Source organism: Sus scrofa, chromosome 2 (genome assembly GCF_054392235.1).
Source record: "Sus scrofa isolate SSC_HxYL_T2T_F1_AM1 chromosome 2, Sscrofa_HxYL_maternal_Yorkshire_Landrace_v2.0, whole genome shotgun sequence".
Taxonomy (NCBI): Eukaryota; Metazoa; Chordata; class Mammalia; order Artiodactyla; family Suidae; genus Sus; species Sus scrofa.
Window position 1 is genome coordinate 6,601,862 of NC_139384.1, and position 24,509 is coordinate 6,626,370.

The 24,509-nt window shown below is 61.3% G+C and overlaps 2 protein-coding genes across 4 annotated transcripts; one reads left to right on the plus strand and one right to left on the minus strand.

Annotated features, from left to right (window-relative positions):
• Positions 1–330: 330 nt before the first annotated feature.
• Positions 331–8,144, plus strand: RELA (RELA proto-oncogene, NF-kB subunit; the record flags this gene model as incomplete). Its single annotated transcript, NM_001114281.1, is given in 10 exon segments — positions 331–357; positions 460–611; positions 770–918; positions 1,753–1,844; positions 2,219–2,350; positions 3,571–3,675; positions 3,894–4,106; positions 6,283–6,363; positions 6,450–6,524; positions 7,516–8,144. Coding segments are annotated over 10 exon segments (1,655 nt in total), but the record flags the coding sequence as incomplete, so codon positions are not given.
• Positions 8,145–12,082: 3,938 nt separating this feature from the next.
• SIPA1 (signal-induced proliferation-associated 1) lies at positions 12,083–23,961 on the minus strand. 3 transcript variants are annotated; one of them, XM_021082850.2, is made up of 16 exons: positions 23,911–23,961; positions 20,767–21,534; positions 19,996–20,123; positions 19,736–19,912; positions 17,252–17,426; positions 16,410–16,513; positions 16,036–16,193; positions 15,337–15,946; positions 14,773–15,047; positions 13,609–13,827; positions 13,385–13,496; positions 13,183–13,291; positions 12,990–13,091; positions 12,847–12,901; positions 12,571–12,649; positions 12,083–12,464 (listed from the first exon to the last, which is right to left on the minus strand). In XM_021082850.2, exons 2-16 carry the CDS (start codon positions 21,443–21,445, stop codon positions 12,318–12,320), a joined length of 3,129 nt encoding a protein of 1,042 aa, XP_020938509.1. In that variant the 5' UTR covers positions 21,446–21,534; positions 23,911–23,961; the 3' UTR covers positions 12,083–12,317. The 3 variants fall into 3 exon arrangements, with proteins under 3 accessions (XP_020938509.1, XP_005660816.2, XP_020938507.1); XM_005660759.4 differs by having other exon boundaries at positions 12,847–12,922; XM_021082848.2 differs by lacking the exon at positions 23,911–23,961 and adding an exon at positions 21,826–21,956 and having other exon boundaries at positions 12,847–12,922.
• Positions 23,962–24,509: the final 548 nt, after the last annotated feature.

Below are 24,509 nucleotides of genomic sequence, written 5' to 3' on the forward strand. Positions count from 1 at the left end.
CCTTGTTAGGGGAGAATGTATCTGACTCAGTTTCCTCCCGGGTTGGGGTGGGGAGTGCCCTCCCTTAGTTTAATTTAGGAAAGTAGAGAGGGGTCCTGGCTCAGTTTCCCCTGGTGGTGGAGGCCGTCCTACCGGGTTTTCTCTTAGAAAACAAGTGTTTCTGGCTCCTTCACCCCTGCCCCTTAGCTGTACTGCAGGTTCCAGGCAGCTGGCCCTGACCCAGTGTCCCCGGGAGGGAGCCTGGCTTCATCTCCTTGCCGGGGATGCAGGCCCTCCCTGGTGAGGACGGGAAGCGGGCATGTGCTGACCCTTGTATCCCTCCCCTTTCAGACCTCTTCCCCCTCATCTTCCCCTCGGGTAAGTTGGACCATCCTTTTTCCGTGGTTCGGGAGGAGCTCCCCAGGGTGAGGGCGATGGGGTCAGCCGCCTGATGGGGGCTGGCCCGCATCTCCCCCGCAGAGCCGGCCCCGGCCTCGGGCCCCTATGTGGAGATCATCGAGCAGCCCAAGCAGCGGGGCATGCGCTTCCGCTACAAGTGCGAGGGCCGCTCAGCCGGCAGTATCCCGGGCGAGAGGAGCACGGATACCACCAAGACCCACCCCACCATCAAGGTCAGCCCAGCTCCCGAGTGAGGGGCGCAGTGTCAGTAGGGGTGAAACCCCAGCAGGCTTGCTTTCAGGCCCCCGCGCAGCCTGCCCCCCCCCTCCGGGGGGGGGGAATTGGGGCTGGAATTCCTGCGCCTCCAGGGTGCTCTCTGTACTTTGGACAGATCAATGGCTACACGGGGCCAGGGACAGTGCGCATCTCCCTGGTCACCAAGGACCCCCCTCACCGGCCTCACCCCCATGAGCTCGTGGGGAAAGACTGCCGGGATGGCTTCTATGAGGCTGAGCTCTGCCCAGACCGCTGCATCCACAGGTGAGCTCCCCTTGGGCACCAGGGGGTGGTGGGGAGGTGGGAGGCCAGGAGGGCCAGCAGCTGTGTAGCTGTTACAGTGTTCTTTCTAGACAGAGGGCACCCTTTGCTCTGTCCCCAGCTCTGCAGGCAGATTCCTCTGTCTTGAAATTGCCTGTGTCTCTCCTCCCTCTAGCAGATAGGAGCCCCATGGAAAAGTGATAGGTCTCTAATCACCCCCGAAGCCCTAACGCCTGTGGCTGGAAGGGCAAGCCCCTCAGTCACGTCACTTGTAGCGAGAAAGAAAACCACTGAACCGACAGTCTCCCTGGAGCTTACGTACTAGTTGACAGAGGCAGGCTGTAAATAAACATACAAATAATTAAACAAGATCCGTTAGCAAGTCATCAGTAGTGATGAAAATAAAGCAGTGGGTTGGAGGAATAGCCCGGGAGGCGGAGGAGCTGGTGTCACTACTTTAGATGGGGAGTCAGAAAGGCCTCTCAGGTTAGAGCTGAATGTGAGAAGGCAGAGAGGCATGGAAAGAATGGCGCGCTCCCGGCAGAGTGAATGGGTGTCAGAGGCTTTGAAGTGGGAAGGAGTTTTGTGTGTTTGGAGAAGGGAAAAGAGGTCCTGGGACAGAGGGTAGGGAGCCAGCAGGGACAGTGGACCCGGCGGCAGGGCCCAGGGCTTTGTCAGCCAGAGTGAGGAGTGGGTGGCACTGTGGGCAGCCATTCAGGGGGGTCCAGCACGGCGTGCTGGCCTGCTGAGTGGGTGGGGGAGAAGGGGTAGACCCGGCAGGGCTGGAGGGCCCAGGCTCTGCTGGAGACAGTGGGACTGATTCCTCGGGGACCTCAGCTTCCAGAACCTGGGGATCCAGTGTGTAAAGAAGCGGGACCTGGAACAGGCCATCAATCAGCGCATCCAGACCAACAACAACCCCTTCCAAGGTGAGAGGGCTGTGGGAGCAAAGGCCCCGGCCTGCCTGGAGCACCTCCGCTCTTTGTCACCCTGCCGAGGTTACTCTCCCTCCCTGGCCAAGACTCACAGCACAGGTGGAATTTTGCTGCCCTTTCAGCACACACTCCCATTTTACTACTGGGGAGACGTGACCCAGAGAGGGGACACAGGGGACATGACGTTCCAGGTCCCAGGTGGAGTCAGCGATGGATGTAGAACCTTCTATTCCTCCTCTAGACCTCCTGCTGCTTCGCAGGCCCTGAAACATCCCTCCCAGCCCAGAGCTCCCTGTCCGCCCCCGTGCCCCTCCCTCCCTGGCTGTCCCCCCCACCCCAGCTCTCCTGACCCTCTGTTGTTCTGACAGTTCCCATAGAAGAGCAGCGCGGGGACTACGACCTGAATGCTGTGCGGCTCTGCTTCCAGGTGACAGTGCGGGACCCAGCAGGCAGGCCCCTCCGCCTGCCGCCTGTCCTCTCTCACCCCATCTTTGACAACCGTGAGTGGCTGGGGAGCTGCAGGAAGGGCAGACGGGTGGGCCTGCGAGGAGGAAGGGGGTTGGTGGGCGGGGTCTGCCAGAGTTGCTCTGGCTTCAGTCGCGCAGGGTGTGTGTCCTCTTGGTGCTCTGTGCCCTGCGCTGGCTGGGGAGACGAGGCGACAGGACCCAGAGCCGCCCTCAAGGGACAGCTTCCAGGCTGGCAGGGAGTCAGCTGGGAGACAGGCATTTCCAACATGTGATGAGAGGGTGGTGTGCCCAGCCTGCACTATTGACTCCGGAAGTGTGCTCCTGGGAACGAGATAATGCTAGAGAGGAGCCGTGCAGTGATGGAGGCTCACAGGAAGTTCACAGACGAATTGGGCCGACAGTGATCGACTGCAGTCTTTAATTAAGTAGCCAGCAGGATGCGTGGAAATAAAAGGGCTCTGGACCCCAAGGCTGGGAAACCAGGATGAACCAGGGGTCAAGAGGGAAAGGTTCATTGGAGTTCCCGTCGTGGCGCAGTGGAAACGAATCCGACTAGGAACCATGAGGTTGCGGGTTCAATCCCTGGCCTCACTCAGTGGGTTAAGGATCCGGCATTGCTGTGAACTGTGGTGTAGGTTGCAGGTGTGGCTTGGATCCTGTGCTGCTGTGGCCGTGATGTAGGCTGGCAGCTGTAGCTCCAGTTCAGCCCCTAGCCTGGGAACCTCCATATGCCGTGGGTGTAGCCCTAAGAAGCCAAAAAGAAAGGGAAAGGTTCATTGCCACAGTGGGTATGAACAGGCCTTGAAGTCTGCTCGGGTCGGGTGGAGAAAGAGGGGTTGTGAGCTTGTTGGTTTTCTTTGGACTCTAAGCCGCATGAGGGCAGAGATGTTCAGGCTTTGTGCCTCATTAGGTGCTTCATGCCTGGAACAGGGCTGGGCCCAGAGTAGGTGCTGGTATGTAGGGTTGCTGAGGAGTTCCCCGGTGACCTAGTGCGTAAGCGTAATGCTGCACTGCAAGTTCAGTCCCTGGCTCGGGAACTTCTACATGCTGCAGCTGCGGGCAAAAAAAAAAAAAAAAAAGAGTCGCTGAGTTGATTAGGGCGAGGAGCCAGTGGGAACAGTCAAACCTTGGCTGCAGAGGTGCTGTCAGTAGGCGCTGGACAACCTTGACTGTGGGCTGGGCAGGAGTCTTGCAGGTCAGCCCAGGAGACCTCTGGTGGTTCAGGGCTTCCTTCCTTATTCCCACACCCTCAGGTGCCCCCAACACTGCAGAGCTCAAGATCTGCCGGGTGAATCGGAACTCGGGGAGCTGCCTTGGGGGCGATGAGATCTTCCTGCTGTGCGACAAGGTGCAGAAAGGTACACACACCAGGAAGCAGGGCTGTACTCTGGAGCAGGAGGTGAGGGGTGAGGCTGAGCACACGTGGCGAGGTGGCAGGGAACTGATTTAAGCGCTCCCCTGACACCTCGGGGGCAGCAGGGTGACGTGTCTCCGGAGAAAGGCCTCAGCAGCATCGGGGGTGGCGGGCTGGGTGAATTGAGCATGGCCACCCACTCCGCCGCCCCCTCTCCATCAGAGGACATCGAGGTGTATTTCACGGGCCCGGGCTGGGAGGCCCGAGGCTCCTTTTCACAAGCCGACGTGCACCGACAAGTGGCCATCGTGTTCCGGACGCCTCCCTACGCGGACCCCAGCCTGCAGGCCCCCGTGCGCGTCTCCATGCAGCTGCGGCGGCCTTCGGATCGGGAGCTCAGCGAGCCCATGGAATTCCAGTACTTGCCAGACACAGGTACCCAGGGGAAGGTGGCAGCAGGCCTGTTGGGCTCCAGCCAGCGGCAGTGAGGCCAGGGCTGTGGTTGAGGGTCAGAAGCTCCAGTCGGGTGGGGGTTTACACTGTGATCAAATTCTCTTTCTTGCCTCATTTAATGACGACACTCAGATTTTACGAGTGTCCTTGCTCATAAAACGTGGAGCTCTTGCTAAGCGCTTTGGCCCTGTTGCAGGCATGTCAGTGAATTACCTGCTGTTGTCCTCATGAACCTTTTGATAGCTTTTAACTTGCCTGAGGTCACATAGCTAGTGAGTCTCGGACCCAGACCTCCCTTGAACCCAGGCCTTCTGGCACCAGGGTGCTGTGATCCTCCTGTCTCATCACTGCCACACAGCCATGGTTTGGTCGAGGCTTTCGGACACCTGACCAAAACAGGAATGGCCAGCGAGTTCCCACTGTGGCTCAGTGGACGCAAATCTGTGTCATGAGACGAAGATGCAAAACAGATCCTTAAGTCACAGAGTGACGCGGGAAACGGAGGGAGGTGCGTGCAGAATGGCATGGGAGCTGGCGCTGGCTGCACGGAGGAGGTGGCATCTAAGTTGGAGAAACACCCAGAAGCACGTTCTCTAGACAGGTGGAGCGGTTTCTGGAAGGGCAGGGGTGTTGGAGGGTGCCCGGTGCGTTTGGGGACAGCTACAGCTTTGGGGTGGGAGTGGATGTCAGTCACTGAGCAGGCCCAGGCAGGGGGGCATTGAATGTTGCCTGGAGGCCTTTCTCCAGGGTCACATCCTGAGGCGGTGGGGAGCCACCGAAAATTTCTAAGCTGAGAAGTGACATGAGCAGCCCACTCTGGCAGCCTTGTGCAAGGATCCGAGGGGGAGACGCGGGGAGAGGAGGCATCTGGTTGCCAGGGTCTGGGGAGAGGCGATGTCGTGTGAACCTTGCAGAGGGAACGGCGAAGCGACATAATCTCACTTACTGCCATTGGCCTCAGGGACCCCAGCCCCACAGGGTCTTTGTGGCCAACACACACCAGGCTCGGTCCCCCATCAGGCCCTGCATCCTAGCTGTCACCTGGTCTAAAAATGGTGGGCTCGTCCCAGTTCTTCCCTGCACCCCTCTAAGCTACATGTCTCAACCTTCTGGTGCTGTCACATCCCCCTGTGCCTCTTCCTCAGAGCTTTCCTCACTTATATATGGTTGCGCCCCTGCCCCTCTGTCATTAGGATGTCACCTTTTGGGAGCAGGAACCTTGTTTGTTCTCAGGGCCATATCCCCAGTGGCTGGAGTGGAGCCTGGCCCACAGGAGGCACTTGGCTATTATGTGTCTAGGGAGTGAATGGTCGAAAGTGAGAGAGAGGAAGATGCTGAGGACGAGTCCAAGGTTTGGTGACAAGGCAGACAGGTAGGAAAGACACAGAAGGGGAAAGAACTAGAACCAGGTGTCTGAGAAGGTGTGGTTGGCACTTTGGACCGTTTGGGGTTATCCAAGTGTTACGATGGTTAGAAAGTTCTGAAAGCTCCAGACTGAACGATGAGACCACGAGAGAGAAGATTAAGAGTCTTAGAGCTCCCGTTGTGGCGCAGCGGAAACGAATCCAACAAGGAACCATGAGGTTGCGGGTTCAATCCCTGGCCTCACTCAGTGGGTTAAGGATCTGGTGTTGTCATGAGTTGTGGTGTAGGTCGCATATGCAGCTCGGATCCTTGTTGCTGTGGCTGCAGCGTAGGCCGGCAGCGGTAGCTCCAACTCGACCGCTAGCCTAGGCATCTCCATATGCTGCAGGTGCAGCCCTAAAAAGACCAAAAAAAAAAAAAAAAGAAAGAAAGAAAGAAAGAAAAAAAGATTAAGAGTCTCTGTTGAAGTCTTAGGCAAGCCTGTGGTGCTCAGCTGCCCCAGAGTGGATCAGGCAGGAGAGGAGCCAGGACATAAGCAACACAGGTGAGAGGAGAAGCTGGGGACAGGCTGCAGGGGCAGATTCAGCCACAGGAGGGCTTCTCAGAAAGCTGTGGTGTTTGTATTCTTGTCGAGGGTCTCAGAGTCACGCAGGTTTTCTCCCAGCCTGAGAAGGTTTGGCGAAAGAGTCTCAGGAAAGCTCTTCTCAACACCTTTCCTCCCGAGGCTCTTCGTGAGCTCTGGGGGGGTCCAGCTGGGAAGAGCAAGGCCCACGTTTCTCCATTCTCTTCCCAGATGACCGGCACCGGATTGAGGAGAAACGCAAAAGGACCTATGAGACCTTTAAGAGCATCATGAAGAAGAGTCCTTTCAATGGTAGGAGGGGCCCTGGGAGGATGAGAAGGCAGCGGGAGGAGGGGTGACCCTGGGCAACAAGAATTGACCCAGCCTTTGCCCAGCAGGACCCACCGACCCCCGGCCTGCAACCCGGCGCATTGCTGTGCCTTCCCGCAGCTCAGCTTCCGTCCCCAAGCCAGGTAAGGGTTTCCTTAAGATCGTTCCGCCGGAACTATAGGCCCAAATCGGTTTTGCCCGTGGTTTAGACACCTTCTGGGAGGGAGGCAAGCTGTCATCCTCACCAGCAGGTGTCTGAAGCCTGCCCTCTGTTGGGCTCCTGTTTCTCAGGGTGTGAGGCCTAGTTGCCTCTGTGAAAGCCACCTGGGGAGCGGGGAAGATGCAGATTCCTGGGCCCTTACAGAATTGGAGGCCTTGGAAGTGTGGCCAGGAACCGGTGACTTCCTGGAGGTGCCCACACACACTGAAGTCCGAGAACCACTACGTCAGTTAAACCCCGTGGGGGACACTTTGAGATACAGAAGTTTCAAAATGTACCATCTCTGCCCTCAGCTCCCCAAAGAGGTGGGGCCATAAAAAAATCATCTCTGGGGAGTTCCCACTGTGGCTCAGTGGTCATGAACCCGACTAGTATCCACAAGGATATGGGTTCGATCCCTGGCCCTGCTCAGTGGGTTAAGGATCTGGCACTGCTGTGGCTGTGGTGTAGGCCGGCAGCACACACCAGCCTGGGAACCTCCATATGCCACAAGTGCGGCCCTTAAAAAGACCAAAAAAAAAAAAAAAAAAAATCACCTCTGAGGTAGCAAAACAGCAAACCGCATGTGCAAGAGTGGGGTACAAAGAGGGGTGAGGACGCGCAGCTCACCACCTGCTCCTTGGGCCCAGGCCCACAGAGGGCTTGGTCTTTCTGTGTAAGATGAGGTTTTTCCAGCTGACTCTGAAAATGTCCCGTCCCCTAAAAGGCTGTAGCAGCTCTGTGGGCTGGAGTAGACAGGGAGGCCTCCAGGGAGGCCACGCTGGAATGGGACCCTGCAGGCCAGAGTGAGATGAGAGAGCTAGAGTGCCTGCTGTGACACCATAGGGTCACTCTCGATAGCGGCTGGGGTCCAAAGGGTGGGGTGGGCCTCCGAGGCCTTGTCTGACCCGTCCCTCTCTGTTTCTCTCCTCCAGCTCCCCAGCCCTATCCCTTTACGCCATCTCTCAGCACCATCAACTTTGACGAGTTCACGCCCATGGCCTTTGCTTCTGGGCAGATCCCAGGCCAGACCTCAGCCTTGGCCCCAGCCCCTGCCCCAGTCCTGGTCCAGGCCCCAGCCCCGGCCCCAGCCCCAGCCATGGCATCAGCTCTGGCCCAGGCCCCAGCCCCTGTCCCCGTCCTAGCCCCCGGCCTTGCTCAGGCTGTGGCCCCGCCTGCCCCTAAAACCAACCAGGCTGGGGAAGGGACACTGACAGAGGCCCTGCTGCAGCTGCAGTTTGATACTGATGAGGACCTGGGGGCCCTGCTCGGCAATAACACTGACCCGACCGTGTTCACGGACCTGGCATCCGTCGACAACTCTGAGTTTCAGCAGCTGCTGAACCAGGGTGTATCCATGCCCCCCCACACAGCTGAGCCCATGCTGATGGAGTACCCTGAGGCTATAACTCGCTTGGTGACAGGGTCCCAGAGACCCCCTGACCCAGCTCCCACTCCCCTGGGGGCCTCTGGGCTCACCAACGGTCTCCTCTCGGGGGACGAAGACTTCTCCTCCATTGCGGACATGGACTTCTCAGCCCTTCTGAGTCAGATCAGCTCCTAAAGGGCTGACACCTGCTCTGCCCAGAGCACTGGGTTGCAGGGGATTGAAGCCCTCCCAGAGCCAGCACTTACGGATTCTGGGGGTGTGTGCTCCAGCTGCCCTCAGCATCTTTGGGTGATGTCTTCGGGGGGGGCGGGGTTGCATTTATTCTTTTATTGGCAGTATCTATCTCTCTCTCTTTTTGGAGGTGCTTAAGCAGAAGCATTAACTTCTCTGGAAAGGGCAGAGCTAGGAGGAACGCAGACTCTTCCTTCCCCTATCCTGATGTTCAGCTCCATTCTTTACAGGGAATTCTGGGGGCGGCCAACCCCACCCTCCAGCTTCTAGTACTCTCCTAGAGAGGGACAGGCTGGAGCTGTGGCCTCAAAGGCCACAAAGCCTTATTACCAAGTGTCTTCTTCAAATCATTGGTTCATTTATACCTTGAACCAAAACAATGCCCCTGTTACCAGCCCTTGTGTGGTGCTGGGATTCTTCATGCCTAACCACCAGCTTTTGAGGGGCTGGCCTTCCTACCCTGCAGAGGTCTCTGCCAGCTCTCTCCTTGCTGGGCTGTGGCTGAAGGGACTTGGTGGGCAGCACTGGCCCTCTCCAGGATTTAGGGCATTTCTGAGACTTCTCTGCCCCCCTTTTCTCAAGTGCCTTAGTAGTAGGGCAGGCTGTTTGGAGTTAGGGAGAGAGCAGTCTGGCTGCTCTCTAGTCAAGAGGCTTGGTTTTTATTGAAGAATCAAAGCTTTTGGACTTTTGCTTTTTCTACTCCAAACTAATAAATTTGTCAAGCTGGCCAGAGATTTGCCTTCTTTCAGCACACTCTACTGGTCGTGTCAGGCTGGACATTGGTCACAAGAGTTAGATGAATATTTACACTGTCATTTGGGAGTCTGCAGTCTGAGGACACCAGTGGAAACCCCTAGCTACTACCAGCCAGCGGATGAAAGGCAGCTGCAGGGTGGGGTGGGGGAAATCCCAGCCTAGTGAGAGCCGAGTGGGGCCCAGAAGTTGTGGGGATGGAGCATTTTCAGGAGGGGCTTCACAGAGGCCACACTAGCTTCAGGTCTAGGTCAACAGAGGAGGGTGAATTTCGCAGAGGGGCTAGCCGACATTTGTAGGTGAATAGGCAAAGACGATGTTGGAAAGGTTCAGTGGGGCCAGTCTGTTAAAGATAAGAACCCTGGGCTAGGAGTTCCCGTCGTGGCTCAGTGGTTAATGAATCCGACTAGGAACCATGAGGTTGCGGGTTCAATCCCTGGCCTTGCCCAGGGGGTTGGGGATCTGGCGTTGCCTTGAGCTGTGGTGTGGGTTGCAGACGCGGCTGGGATCCCGCGGTGCTATGGCTCTGGCGGAGGCCGGCGGCTAAAGCTCTGATTGGAGCCCTGTCCTGGGAACCTCCATATGCTGTGGGTGCGGCCCTAGAAAAGGCAAAAAGCCAAAAAAAAAAAAAACCCTGGGCTATAATGTTTGGATTTCATTTCTTAAGTAGCCCAGGGAGAGTGTCCATCTGTTGGGGAAGGGGAGGTGCCAGGTAGAGTTTGGGAGGGCGGAAGAAATCTCAAATCTGAAGTCGACTCCCAACTGGTACACCGGGGAATCCTAAGCAAAAACCAAGCAACGGCCCCAAGGGCTGGAGCTGGATGTACTTCCGGCTTGGCCTAACGCACGCGCAGTAAAGCAGGGTCAGCGCGAGGCCCTGGCCAGCTAGGTCCTGCCTTATCGAGGGCGCATGCGCACAGAGTAGTCTACGACAAGGGGGCCAGGTAATGCGCCTCGGGAAAACCCATCTTGAGGCCGGTGGCGTCGCAGGGTTGCGGGAGGATGAAGGCAGGAGCAACCAGGTTATCAGTGGGACGTGCTGCAAAAGCCAGTGAGTCCCCTGGGGACACGGTGGGCCCAGGATGCAGACGATGGTCCGTGTCTACGAAAGGAAGATGCCGGCTGGCAGCGAAATATTGGGGAACCGGAAAACAGCGAATGGTCCTTGCCCGACAGCCACTTAGGGGGAGGCGGGGTCGGGGGAGGCGGGGTCATGGGCGGGGCCTGAAGCAGGTGGGCCACTCAGGGACTAGCCAGGCCGTACTTCCGCGCGAGGGGCCGAATCCGAGCGTGGGGTCCAGGTCAGGACCCCCTGCGAACTTGCCCAGTTCGCCCGGGGTGCTTGGGGAGGTGGAGCTTGAGGGAGTCGCGGCGCTGCTGTGGGCGGGCCCCGGGCCAGCGAGAGGAGGGAGCCGCTGGGTGAGAAGGCGCCTAACCAGAGGTAACTGACGGGAGCTGCCCGCGGTGTGGCCAGCCTGAAGCCCAGAGGGGAATGAGTGAGCCCAGGTCCCCCAACACAGGCTGCGCCTCGCTCCTCTTGGCTTTCCCAGTGTCCCCAAGTGACCCCCGGAAGCCCTCTCATGGTCCTTCCCACACTCCCTGAGTGCCCTCATCATGCTAAGGGCTCACCAGTCCTAACTCCTTGTCTCCAACCCAGACTGCTCTCTCCTGCACGCCAGCCGGCTGGACATCTCACAGTGAGGTCCCTTAGGCCTCTCAAACGCACCAGGTTCCAAATGACCCCAGCCTGCCCCTCCTCCTCCCCGTCTCAGCGATGGCCTTACCATCGTCCACAGGCTCCCACCAGAAACCTGGCCACCCTGCATCTTCTCCCTTAGCAACTTGAGTCCACCTCCTCACCACGTCCCAGCAAATGTGCCGAGTTCTCCCCATCTCCACCGCCATCACCTAGTGTAAGCCACCACCTCGTCCCACTGGGGCTGCTGCTATAGCCTCCTCCCTGGCCTGGCCTTGCCTGTAGCTAAAGGGCTCAGACACCAAATCTCATCACCCGCCCCCCACCCCGTACTTCTATCAGACTCATGACCAGACCCCAGTTTTCTGCAGACTCACACCCAGAGAGTAACTAGAGCCTTCCACCCTGCCCTATGACGGCTGCTCACTATGGCGCATCAGGTGAGAGCTGGGACATGATGTAGGGAATGGCTAGTCCAGGAGCCCCGGTACACGGTTCATAGCCCTTTCTGATTCAGCTCCAGCCTCTTTGACGCTGGGTCCCTGCATAGGCCGCCTCCAGTCCAATAGGCCCCTGGGCTGGTCCTACCCAAGATACCTTTGACTTCTCTATCTGGTGGCCTCCTACTCAGCCTTCAAAGCTCAGCACGGGAGAGAGCAGTCCATGAAGTCTGATCCTCCAAAGCTGTTTCTCAGTGTTTAGCCCGTCCTGCCAAAGCCTAAATTAAAGCACCCCAGGGCCTGGGTCTCAGCAGGGGTGGACAAGGCATGTGATGCTGGGTAGATCAGTACCCTGCCTGGGCCTCAGATCCAGAAAACAAAGAGTTTAGACAACACCCAAGTTTGGACCTGCTGATGCTACTCGTGGGAAAGCGCCCCGCCTGAGGAACAAGGGGTCACACCGGCTGGTGTGAGGAGAGAAGTGGGTCAAGGGCTGATTTCCTCTGAGACATGGAAGCCCCGCCCAGACAACTAAGGCAGAGAAGCTACTACCTCTGGAATTGGGCCCTGCAAAGATCTGGCCAAGTGACTGAGGGAGCACCAGGCTTAGGGGTTCAGTGTCTACTGAGAGGAGAGGGGGGCCTGGACTGGGGGGCAGGGCCTTTATGAGGGGGCGTGGTCAGGCTCCCCTTGACCCCTGAGCGCCTTCCCTCCACAGCCCTGCAAGTCCACCCTCTGCCTCTGATCTCAGCCCCCCTGGCTTAGTTCTAGGGCAAGGGCTTGGCTCCCAGGATTAAGCACCATAGGTACAGGGGGTGGCCACCTGCTTCCCTACAGACCAAATAAACGACTGTGGGAGAGATGACAAGGGGGGGGCCTAGCCTCAGAGCACCCTCTGTTTGTGCCAGCCCAACCCTGAGCCAGTGTCCCCGGGGCCTGTGGGGGCAACCCCCCTTCCCCGGTCACATCACGAACATCTGTGTAGACACAAATAACAGTGGCTTCTTTATTCCCTGAAGTCTTTTTCTCCACAGAATATTTACAAACAGGGATGGGGCTGGGGCGACTTCACCCCCAAATAATGGGTGGGGGGTGGGGGCAGTGCTAAGATGCGCCTTGCGCAGGAGAGTTCCTGAGGAGGGCCCAGGGCCGCTGTGACCCGGGTGCCCTGAGGGACCTGGGCGGTTGGGGCAGATCCATAGCCGGGCCGAGGCTGGACCCGACAGCTCAGGCCAGGTCGGTGGTGGGGGAGCCCAGCTGCTTGGAGGCCAGGAGCAGGCGGGCGGCTGCGCTCTCTGATTCGGCCTGGAGCCGCCGGTTGTTGTGCCGCAGGCTCCGCACCTCCTCCTCCAGGGCTGCCCTGTCTGCCTTCTCCTGGGGTGGGGTGCGGTGGGGGAGGCAGGGGTCAGGGTGGCCGGGCCCCGGCCCCTCTCCTGGGGTGGCCCCGTGATTCCCTGCCGACCCCCAGCCGCCGTGTCACCTTCTGCAGGTCTTCCTGCAGCTTCCGGAGCAGGGACTCCAGGTGAGAGACCTTCTCGGACAGGCTCCCGGGTTCTGACCTGAGGGCATGGGAGCCAGGACTCAGCAGGACCGGGGCAAGGGGGGCACCAGGGCTGGTTCCACGTCCACCTGCGTGGGACGGGCCCAACCCCCGTCGTCTGACTTAGGTGAGGGCAGAGACCGGGGACTGTGCTTCACTCTAACACGCAGGGGCACGTGGGCATGGGGACAGGGGAGGGCGGGGCAGGAGGCTTACTCGGCATCAGACTTGGGCGTTCCCTTGGCATCTCCGCTCTCTGGGATGGGCTGTCCTGTGGGGACAGAGGGACCATCTGGGCAGGGAGGTCAAGGGGGAGAGCCCCACCCTGGCTCCTCCCCACGGCAGCCTGGAGGCCTCACCCTCCCGGGACAGCGACTCCAGGATGGTGTTGCAAGTGGAGGCGATCTCGGAGATGGACTGCCACTCGTCTTCCAGGGTCTCGCTGCCCGCCTCCGACATGACTGTGGGCACCGGGGCGGGATCAGCCAGGGAAGCCCAGGCCAGGCCCCCTCTGGCCCGGCTCCTGGACCCCGCGCCCTGCTCCAGACTCACTTTTGCTGATAGAGTTCCTCAGAGACAAGGTCCGTGGCAGGAAGGAGGCCCTCAGCTCTGGGACTGGGCTGTCCCTGTCCTCACAGCCACCGGGGCTGCCCGGCCGGTCCTGGGGGGCAGAGGCGGATATAGACGCAGTGACGCCCCCATCACCACTGTGCTCCCTCCTTCTTGTTGGGCTCGGAGCCTCGTTTCTGCTCACCTGGGTGGGGGGTGTCTCCCTGCCAGCACTGGGTGCTGCCGGCTTGGCCGTCGTGGCAAGGAGGAGGTCCGGGGTGGTGTTGGGCAGGACGGGGGCCTCATCTGACAGGGAGCTGGGGAGAGGAGGGGCGGCTCAGCACTGGAAGCTGCCCCCGTGGCCCCTGAGAGTCCTTCCTGTCCAGCCTCGCAAGCCGGAGGAGAGGGAAGGCTGAGAGAGAGAGGCACCTGCAGGGCGATGGCGGGTTCTGGCTGTGCAGGAACTCGGTCCTCTCCTCGGCCAGGTCTGCGGGCCCTGGAGGACCACTGCCATCATTCAGACACACTTGCAGCAGCTGCTGCGTGGTAGGCAGCAGGGCCACGGCTGGGGCCTCCTCCTGCACAGGCTCGGCAGCCCCCCGCCGGCTGGGCTCCTGCAGAGACAGCGCGTACAGCTCCGAAAAGCTCCTAGGGGGGGCGGAGGGGGCAGCGTCAGGCAGGAACACCCCGCCCCAGCGTCCAGCATCCCCAGCCCCACTCCCAGCGGTGCCTGAGGCTCGCGGCCAGAAGGAGAGCTCTCCAAACTCTCCAAGAGTGAAAAATGTTTGCCTGGCTACTGGCCATTCTTCCAGACCTCAGTTCAAATCACAGCGCTGCCCCTCTGTATCCTGTGCAAACCACTCTGAGTGTCCATTTCTCCATCTGTGAAATGGGGATGACAGCACGGATCTCCCAGCTTGTTATGAGGATTTAGATAACGTGGGCAAAACACTTGGCCTAGAGCTCCAAAAAGTACTGCCTGGGGACAAATCTAGCCATTGCCTTTTTTTCTTTATTAGCAGATGTGCCTGCCTTTTTTTGTACTACTGAAAGCTAAGAACGGTTCTTACTTTCTTAAATAGTTGAAAGAAATTAAAAGAGTATTTCACAACATGTGAAAATCGTATTCAAACTTTAGGGTCCATAAATACAGCTTTAGTGGCACATGGCCACACTCATCATTTACGTATCATCTAAGGACGCTTTCATGCTACCAGGACAGAGTCGAGCAGCTGCAAGCAGAGACCAGATGGCCCAGAAAACTTGATATATTTACTCTCTGGCTCTTTATGGAAAAAGTCTGCATATCTCCGGTTTAATACAGTAAGAAACCAATGCTGTGTGTGAGCGCGTCTGTAGGAAAAACAGGGGGCCTGCTATCTGATCTTTTGAGCAGTAGAGACCCAGCTCAAGCGGTTTCATTCTACCTCTGAGGAATGTGCAGTTCAGAGATTAAAGGATGTGGGATTCCCTCCATAAGGAAAGGCCTCCATGCGAGATTCCTGTTGCAAATGGTGACCCAGGAGGCATAGGCTACGTGGTGGCCAGCTGCCCGGTCCGCCCATCTCCCTGCGTCTCAGGGCCCTGCCTGACCTGCGGGGCCGGCCGCTCTCGTCGGGGGGCAGGACGGTGACGCAGACCTTGGGCGCCGAGCGCAGCAGCTGGGCCGCGGCCTCCGGGCCGAGACTGGGCAGCGTCTGGCCGCAAACACGCAGTAGGCGCGCCCCCGGCCGCAGCCCTGTGGTCTCCGCGAACGTGAAGCGCTCCACGTGCGTGACGAAGCCCTCGGCGTCCACCTCGAAGCCCAGGCGGCCTTGGCCGTCGCGGGGCAGCGCCAGCTCGCGGGTCTCGCAGCCTCGGCTCACCAGCTGGGGCGGGGCGTGAGCGCCAGCGTCAGCGGGCGGAGCGCCAGCCCCGGGGACCGTGCGGGGTTACACAGACCCTTCCACGGCCCCATTAGCAACCCGCCCCTCAGAGAGGGCCCTGGGGACTCCCAGTTCCAGCTCTGTTGGGCCTCCTGGCTGGGTGTTCTCCCGCCACCCCAACTGTCCCTTTCGCAGGAGTGGCGGCGGGAACAGGAGTTCCAGGGCAGGCTCCATCCCCGCCTCGCGCAGGAACCTTGCCCCCCGCCCCCACCACCTTGCCCCCGAGCCTCACCTGCAGGCGCGCCACCACCTCGCCTACGGCTTGACCCGGGGGCCCGTCGAGCCGCAACGTGATCGCCTCCCCGCGGCCGTGGTACAGGTCGAGCTGCTGCTCGGAGAAGGTCCAGGCCAGCACGTCACGACAGGCACAGTTGAAGACTACGCGACCGTCGCGCGGCGCCACCAGCACCAGCGTCTCGGCCGAGATGCCCAACAGGCAGGGCACCTCGGAGCCATCGAGGCCGCCCACCTCGGCTCCGGCCGCGCCCCGCGCCCCAGGCGCTGCGCGCACGCCCCACACCAGCGCGCCCGCCGCCTGCAGCTCGGCGCCCGGGCCGCGGGGGGGCGCCCGCCGCCTCCCGCCCAGGGAGGGCAGGCCGAAGCGCGAAGCGGAGTCCAGCGACGTGGTGGTCACTTCGTTGGTAGCCAGGTCCTGCAGGTACTGCTGGCGCGTGCGCGTGGCCATGGCGTGGAACTGGCGTGCGTGGCCCGCGGCCTGCTCGCCATTGAGCGCCTTGGCCAGCAGGAGGGCCCGGAAGTCGGCGTTGGCCGGGAAGGGACCTCCGCCGGGGGGCAGAGCGGGCCCAAAGGCCGGGGTGTCCTGGGTGCGGCTCACCGCCACCCTACCGGGAGGGAAGCAATAATTAGGGGAAACAGGGAGGGTCCAGGAAGACGAGCCCTGGGGCAGAACTGGGACCCTCGGGGCGCCTACCTGTAGGAGGTGTGCGGAGTGCAGGGTGCGTGGGCGCGCACCACTAGGAACACGTGCTGGAAGTGCGAGCGAATGGTGGTGGGGCAGAAGGGCTTGCTGCCCGGTTCCTGGAACACGATGGTCACGATGTCGTTGCCGATGTGGCGCTTCCGCAGGAGCTAGGAGTTAGATGGTCGGGCATGTGAGCGGGACCTGCCTGCCCCCCAGTCCCTCCTCATCAGGCCAGGCGGAGCCTAGTCACCGGTGCTCCCCCCACCTGCCCCAGCCAGTGGTTGGGGGTGAGCAGAGTTCAGGCCAAGGCTCAAATACTGCGGCCCACACAGCCACCCCCCCATGTTCCCCAGGAGCCCATGGCCATTCCTGTCCCCTCACACCTGCTGCTGGTTATTGGGGGTGTAAGGCAGCATCGTGGACACGTGGAACATGATCTCGTGGTCCTGGTACGTGGTGTAGAGCGAGTGGGTGCCCGTGGAATCCGCTGTGGCCAGGGAATTAGGGACACAGAGAGGGAGTGAGGGGAATCTGGGTGGCTCGAACCTGCCACCTCTGCCTGCCGTCTGGAGCCTCTGACCCCCAGCCAGCGGGTGGATGACCCCTTCATGCCACCAGCTACTGTTCAGGTCATGAGGCCCAAGGGTCTCGGCTTTGGCTGCTCCTCTTCCCCTGCCCTCTCCCCTGCCCAGGATCCAGCGCCCAGCCTAGGCTGGTGATGTGGGGGTGGGGAGGATGCTGAGATAGAATGACGACAGAACTGAGAAATGGCCTACTAAGAGGGAGGCAGAGGTGGGTGTCCCAGGAGAGGACAGATGTTGGCCCAGGTACCAGCATGTGTGGAGCAGGGGAGAGTGGAAGGCAGGCAGGAGGTGCTGGATAAAAACACCTCCCAAGGGCCCTGGGGCCCTTCCCGCCAGGGAGGTAGGGGCGCACCCCAGGAGGCTGGGCTGGTGGAATATGCGTGTTTGATGGAGGAGGTGGTGCCCAGAAACCTCCTCGGCCCAGCTGAGGCAATAGGGTGCCGGGGCCTTGGCGGACAGTCCCAGCCCCTCCTCCCAGCCCTGGCTCGGCCTTTGCAGCCCCTGACCCACCACCTGACCCTCAGCCCCAGGACAATACAGGACAGAAGAGTGAGTGGGCAGCTGGTCCTCTGCAAGGCAGCCTGCCCCTCAACATGGGTCTGCCCCAGTCCCCGGCCCCCGCCTACGGCCCCCGGCCTCACTTTTGGTGTCCAGCTGGGCCCGGTAGCTCTCAAAGCCTTTAAGCCGCACCACGTCGCCCAGCAGCGTGAGGAACTGCATGAAGGCGGGTCCTGCCTCCTGGTTGTTGTACATCTCCTCCTCCGAGCCCTGGCCCGCCCGGCAGTACAGCACGCCCACCTTGCGCTGGAAGCTGAGCTGCAGGGGAGGGTACGAGCAGAAGGCACGGGCCTCAGTCTCCCCAGCCTGCAACCCCCTCCACACCCCGGCCCTGGGGAAATGGATGGGACGCTGGCCTGTGTGGCCCTGGGCACTGCCCTCTCTCAGCCACCGCCGCTGTTCTCGCCTCTCAGGTGGGTTCCGTCTGCTCCCAGGGCTCGGCTCAGGAGGGTAGAAGAGGTCAAGGTGAGAAGGAATTGGGAGGGGCCGGTCTTTTGTGACCACAGAGGACAGGATTCATGGAAAGGACCCTGCACAGAGTACGTTCCACCCCTGTCATCACCCTCATCTCAAGGCCAGTCTGTCCTCTCCTCAAATCCCAGGCACCCCGCCCCGACCCTGGGCTCCGGAGGCCTGGAGCCCAGCACAGGCTCTGCTCACTCTCTGCTCCTCTCTCCCCAGCTCCTTCAGCCCCTTTGCCTCTGGGGCTGATTGTGCACAGCTCGGGGTGCCCCCCAACCATGCAGACAGGCCCTGGGCCCCTCCAGTTCTGGCCTCCCTTCTTCATACTAAGCATGTCTAGGAGTTCCCGTCGTGGCTCAGTGGTTAATGAATCCGACAAGGAACCATGAGTTTGCAGGTTCGATCCCTGGCCTTGCTCAGTGGGTTAAGGATCCGGCGTTGCCATGAGCTGTGGTGTAGGTCGCAGACGCGGCTCGGATCCCGCGTTGCTGCGGCTCTGGCGTAGACCAGCAGCTGCAGCTCCGATTGGACCCCTAGCCTGGGAACCTCCCTATGCAAAGGCAAAAAGACAGGAAAAAAAAAAAAAAGCATGTCTACACCACAGTCCCCACTTTAGTTTCTTCCTTCCTAATACCTACAGCCCCACTTCCACCCCAGCGCCTCTTAACTCCATGGTCACAGCCTCATCCTGGTACCCTCTCACCATGGATGGCACTTGGAACAACTGGAACTTCACTTTGCCTGAGATCCCAGGGACCTCACGGTCTCGTGCCTGGGCCTCTTCTCCACCCAAGTGCTTTGCCTTGAGTGGCTGCAGCAGCCATCTCTATGGACTGGCAACCCCATTCCTGCCTCCGGCCCAGATGCTTCTCCCGAGCTCCAGCCAGCCCAGTGTCCTGGCCCCTCACCACCTCGCTGTGACTCTCCCATCCTGCCCCCTCTCCAGGGTCCCTGGCTCCTAAAGAAGAGCACTTCCAGGGGCCAAGAAGCTGGGGAGCACCCCCACCTTTCCAGTCACTGATCAAGGCTACCGGCTCTACCCCTGGACTGTCACCTCCTCTTCACTCCTGCCGTCGTCACTGCCAGGTCCGGCTTGGGCCTGCCCTCCAGTCTGCTCCCCCCACACTGCAGCCAGAGGGCTACTCCACCTCTGAGCTCTTCCATGGCTCCGCAGTGCCCTCAGGGCCAAAGGCAAGTCTCCCACCCTTCCCCCCAACCCTACTCCAGCCCCTCTAATCTGCCTACAGGACCCCAGTGTGAGGGCTTTTAGTCTCTAAGCTTCACACGAGTTGTTCCTCCTGTCCAGAAAAATGACTGCTCTTTCTGGTTTGAGCTCTTGCATATCCTCCATGATGCTAAACCCCTGGCCAAGGAAGGGCTGTCAGCACTACCTTGGGGCCCCACGGAGCCCTCAACACTCTGCTTTCACTGTTATCCTGCTCCATCGTTACCCATGATTCTCTGTGGGTCTCTTTCTCCTCTCCGGCCGGGAGAGCTACTCAAGGACAGCACCTGGTCTAGACAAGTCTCCAGAATCCAGTCTGGGGCCTGGCACCAGGAAGGTGTGAGAAATGTTTGTGGAGTGATGGACAGGTGAGAATCAGGGCCAATGGGCAGCTTTCAGCACAGGGTGGGAAGGACTTCCAATGGCCTGAGTGGCCCCACAGGGGAATGGGAAGCCTCAGGAAGGAGTGAGGCCCCCAAACTGGGAGGAGACCAAGAAGGACCTTGCAGGGCAAACTGACAGGGAATGAGAGGGACTTGCAGGAAGAGCAGGCAGCAGTCAGACCAGAGCTCCTCTACTGAAACGTACATAGAAAATACCTCGGGATTTTCTTAAAGTGCAGCCTCTGATGCACTAAGTCTGGGTGGAGCCCAAGAATCTGCATTTCTAACAAGCTCCCAGATGACGAGGATGCTGCTGGTCTATGGACCTTACTTTGAGGCAAGGCTTTAGATGACCTCTGATGCCCTCCTTTTGAAAAGCCAGCTCTCCTGGGGTCCCCCCATCCAGCCCGGGAGGGTCAAGGTGAGGTGGCTGAGGGCTGGGCAGGCTGGGTTCAGACCAGGTCTAGCTGAAGGGTAGGGGTGCCCTGGCCACTTACCACTTGCTCATCCAGTGTGAGCAGCGTACGGGGCACCTTTGGGGAAGCTGAGCCCAGGCGCAGGCAGGTCAGGCTCAGCCGAGGTGCCACGTGCTCTAGAAGCTTCCTTGGGGACAGGCCTCTCGGGGGCCCTGGTGGTAGCGCGTCCTCTGAGATGGTGCCTCGGAGGGTCCGGAGCTAAGGCGGGGATGGAGGGGTGCTCAGGATACACGCAGGCTGTTGAGGCAACCCAGGGTCTGGTTCCCAAGACCCCGGCCCACCTGCGTGGTGCGCACGATGATGCGGTAGCTGTGCAGAGTGCCCCCTCCGCTGCTCTCCTTCTCCTCCCGCCGCAGGCTCACTGCCACCGGGCCCAGCGCCTCGTCCAGCCCGAAGAAGTTCTGGTGTTCTGGGGGAGCGGGCGGCAGATGACGGGTCCTCGCCCATCACTAGGTCCTGCCCCAGGTCCCATCTCAACACTGGTTCAGATCCTAGACTAGGTCCCATGTCCCATCCCCTCCTCACTCTACCTCGTCAGACGGCTACCTCGTCAGACGGCAGCCCCCGCCGTGTATCCTCCCCCAGCCCCAGGGGCCATGCCTGCCCGCCCCAAAGCCTAGATCCTGCGTGGCCTCGGTCCCCAAGCCCGTATCCTCTAGGATGTCTCCCTCCCTTCTGGGCACTGATGACAACACGGTTCCCGGCTGCAGAGGTTCGCTCTTCACAGAACTGTCCATAGACAATCGATCCTGGCCTGCACCCGGCCTGCCCAGCTCTCAGCCCCCTAGCCTTGACCCTCCTGGGCTGGACGGGGCCCCCAGGAGAGCTGGCTTTTCAGCTGGAGTATGAGGATGAACCCGATGGAGGCAGAGGCGCATGATCCTGGCGGTGGGTGGAGGCTGGGCTTGGCCTCAGGGACGTGGTTAAAACTGGGCGGCCTCGGCCGGAGACAGAGCTTGACCCTTCACGTGGCCAGGGGCTGGCCAGGGAAAGGATGGCTCCCTGCAGGCGGCAGGGACCCCCGCCGCTCCCCACGGGCCTCCCCTCCTCACCTTTGCCGTAGAAGTACTTGCGGTAGTAGCCGGCACCCAGGTCTGCATGCTCCAGGCTGTAGGCCGAGGTCCGGCTCTGTGGCTCCTCCAGGACGGACACGGCCGCGTTGGGCAGCGCGGGGGGCACGGGTGGCGACACCGGTCCCCCCAGGCCCAGCTCGCCCTCACCCCCGAGCTCACTCACAAAGCCGGGCGCGTCAAGCAGCAGGTCCGAGCCGGCAGTCTGGTCCTGAGCCGAGGCCGGGGTCCCGGAGCCGGCCTCTGCGTGGCCCCCCTGCCCTCGTGGCCTCGGGGCCCAGTCAAAGAGCAGGCTCTGCACATCATAGTGGGCGAACCAGTGGGGCTCGGGCGCTGGTGGGAAGGTGGGCTCCGGCTCTTCGGCCGGCAGCCCCAGCAGTGCCAGCGGGTCGCTGAAGCACCGGGCGGGGGGCACGGCGGGGCGGCTGGCCTCCTCGTGGCTGTGGGCGCGGGCGCGGGGGCTGGCGGGCGTCGGGGGCCGGGCCTCGCCTGCATCGCTGCCGCTGCGCAGGAGCGGGCCCCGGGCCGGCCTGGGCTCGAAGGTTAGCGGCGTCAGCGGGGGCCGCGAGGGCTGGCGCAGCTTGCGGGCGAAGAGGTCGTCGGTGGGCGCGGGCGCCAGGCCCCGCCGAGGGCTCCCCACGCCACCTCCGCCGGCCCACATGGGCGTGCCTGGGACCTGGCTCTCCGGGTGCCGGGCCGCATTGGCAGGCACGGGGGGGTTGGTGCCCAGCCGGCAGGCCGGTTCCTGCCCTGAGAGAGGAGGGGGCTGCTCAGAGGGGCCTGGGGCGAAAACAGGAACCCGGGCCCCCAGCCCCGTCCTCCAGTACACGCTCTGGCTTCCGGCCTCCTCCGGGACCATCAAAGCCGCTTCCGCTTTCCTGGCCACTTCCTCGTCTGCCTGGGGCTGAGGTTTCCAGCCCCCTCCTCCAGCTTAGCGCCCGGGCAGGGCCGGGGGCCGGGCTGTCAGGGCCTTGGCCCTGAGGGTCCCGGAGCCTGAGCGGCCCCGGGGTTGCCAGGGTTCCCCTGCTCCCACTCACACACCTTGGCTTTGGTCTGAGCCCTGAGCGAGGGTCGCCACCAAGACCTGGCCCAACCGGACAGATGATCTGTCTCTGCTGGGACGGGAAACCCATGGGGCCGCTGGTGTCTGGGTCCTGCCCGCTTGACAAAGGGAGGACGTCCTGTCCCCAGAGACCTTCCTCCCTGCTCCTCCCACTTCCTCCAGGATCCCAGAGGCGCTGAGCACCCAGAGGCTGGGTTTCAGTGCCCTGGCTCCCAGGGCCTCAATACCTCAAGGACACAGGGGTTCCTAGGGGACACTGGCAGGGCAGCAGGAATGGCAAGAGGACTTCCTTCGGCACAGGAAGTGGCCCCAACTCTGGGCGCAGCCCCCTGTCCGGCCCCACATCCTGAGGAAGGTTCTGGGGTCACCGTAGCTCAGTCATGGGACCCAAGTCACCCTAACCTGAAGGTCAGGCCTTCAGGGCTCATCCTCCTGCAGGCTACTGTGGCCGTGCCGGCGGCCAGGGGATGGAGTCACCCTGACCAGGCCCCTTCGCTGGAACTGGGACTCATGGGGATGTCTGTCTCCCTGGCCTCACTGAGGCCGACAGGGAAGTCTGAACCCCACATGATGGTCCAGCTGAGGTCCAGATAAGGGGATGATGCTCTTGCCTGAAACGCTTTCACATCAGAGCCAGAATTTGAACCTGGGTCTGTCAATTTCCAGGGCCTAAACAGGGCTGTACCTCCCCACTCCTATCCCTGTATGTGTGGGTGGGGGGCAGGTGGGGGGTTGGGCCAAGGCTCAAGGTCTCACAGGATGTAAGAATGAGACACCCAAGGCCCCAGGGACCTGTGAAGTGCGGAAATGTGTCAAGCCCAGTGGTAGGTGCAAAGGGCGGTGTGAGAACGTGAGGGAAAGCCACCCCCAGGTGAACCCAGGATGGCGCTGGGGCAGGAGATGTGTGGGTAACCCACTAGGGGTGCAGGCACCTGCTGGCGGGTCTTTGTGCATCACCCAGTGACTGTGTGGGGCTGGGCTAGGAGGGGGCGGAGGCAGAGGCCCCAGGCATCCCTCGGCTAAAGCTCCAGAACCAAGCAGGGACAAAGCCTCCGAAGCTGAGTGTCTCCTCCCTTGGTTTCTCCTGGACAAGGTCCTGACGCTAACCCTAAAGTTCTGTTCTCTCATCTCTAAAACGGGGTTAACCATTCCTGCTGCCCCCCAGCACTGCTGGGAGACTGAAAGGAAGGTGAATCGAGCGCAGCTGGCCATGTGTTAGTGTGAGGTGGCAGAGGCAGGCCCTGGCTCCAAGTGCCCAGCTCCTGGGCCTGGACTGTGGTGTGGGTGAAGTGTGTGTGATAGGGGCGAGAGAGGACATGTGCGAGGGGGGTCTGGGCAGGGCCCCACTCCGGGTGGGCTGAGCTCTGTGTAGCTGTGCGGGCATGGCCTGTGGGCTGCCTCTTGTTCTGGCACAGTGCCAGGCTCTGGCCCTGCCTTAGGGGGTGTTCTTGGGCTCTGCCCCCCACCCGGCAGCTTCACACAGGGTCCATTGAGGCCGGGACATTCCTCGCGGCCTGTGTCACTGGGAGGAGGGGGCCGGCCGGCTCCCACAGATCCGGAAGGCCTGGCTGCCCCAGGAGGAGGCGCTGGACGCTTCCCAGCACATCTGGAGGTCATGACCCCACTTGTGCTGCCAGGGGCCGCGACAGATGTTTCCTCCCAGGCCAGGCCCGCGGTTGGGGGGCAATGTGCAAAGGCTGGGTAGGAGGCCGCCCAGGCAGAAGGGGAGCCCCAGGATAGGGGGAACCCGGCACACAGTCGGCAGGCAGCAGGGCAGTCGCCAGCGCCGCTGAGAGGGAGTCGGGAACCTTCGCATCCACTCACCCGCACGCACGCCGGTGGGGGCCGGGGCCATCGGGCAAGAGGGTGGGGGGTGGGGCGCTGGTCAGAGGCAGGGGACTGGACTTGCTGACTTGGGACTGGAGCCCAGCGGGAGATTGGGAGGGTGCAACAGCGAACGAGGAGAGGACCCCCACCCACCCTCCACCTGGGTCCACACCAGGCCACTTCCTTCCCTGTCTGGCCCGACCACCGTGCCTCCGCACCCCCGCTCCCGCCGGTACCTCTGGGGCTCCCGCCCGGCCGCCTCCTCCCGCGCTGGGGTCCCGCTGCCTGCTCTCCCGCTACCGCTCCGGGCGCCGGCTCCGCCTGGGGGCGGGGCTATGCCGGGGGCGGGGCCGGCCCGGAGGGGGCGGGGCGGGCCCGCGCCGGCCGCGGCGGGAAGCGCAGCGGGGCGGGCGGGGACTGCAGGCTTGGCCGTGGTCAGCCCCGCGCGGGGTTTGAGCGCCTGCCCTGAGACAGGCCCAGCCCAGCGAACTGTCCGACCTCAGCCCTCGGCTGAGAAACCGGAACAAGTGTACCTGCCTCCCTAACCGACTTGGGGCGAGGACACCGAAGGGTTCAGCTCCTGCCTGACACACAGCAAGGGCTCAGCAGGCGCCACTACTCACGAGCACCGGGTCCTGCTCTGCACACGCGCGCTCGTGTACCCTTAGAACCCAGGGGTCAACTATGTTATACTGAAGAAACTGAGGTTCAGAGAAAGGCTCTGGCCAGGGTCAAGGCTGGTAAGCGTAGGAACTGCAACTCTTTGGACGTTTCATGCTGAGACATGGAATGCAAACTTCAGATCAAGGCTTGAAAAGGGAACAGGCTCCTGAGG

Bases quoted from the DNA above. Each gene is read 5' to 3' on its own strand.
- SIPA1 (XM_005660759.4), bottom strand. From the start codon at position 21,445: ATGTGGGCCGGCGGAGGTGGCGTGGGGAGCCCTCGGCGGGGCCTGGCG. The intron at 17,427-19,735 runs GTAAGTGGCCAG...CCTCCCCTGCAG, and splicing joins TCACACTGGATGAGCAAGTG to CTCAGCTTCCAGCGCAAGGT. The intron at 16,194-16,409 runs GTGTGAGGGGAC...TCTAACTCCTAG, and splicing joins CCCCCAATAACCAGCAGCAG to CTCCTGCGGAAGCGCCACAT.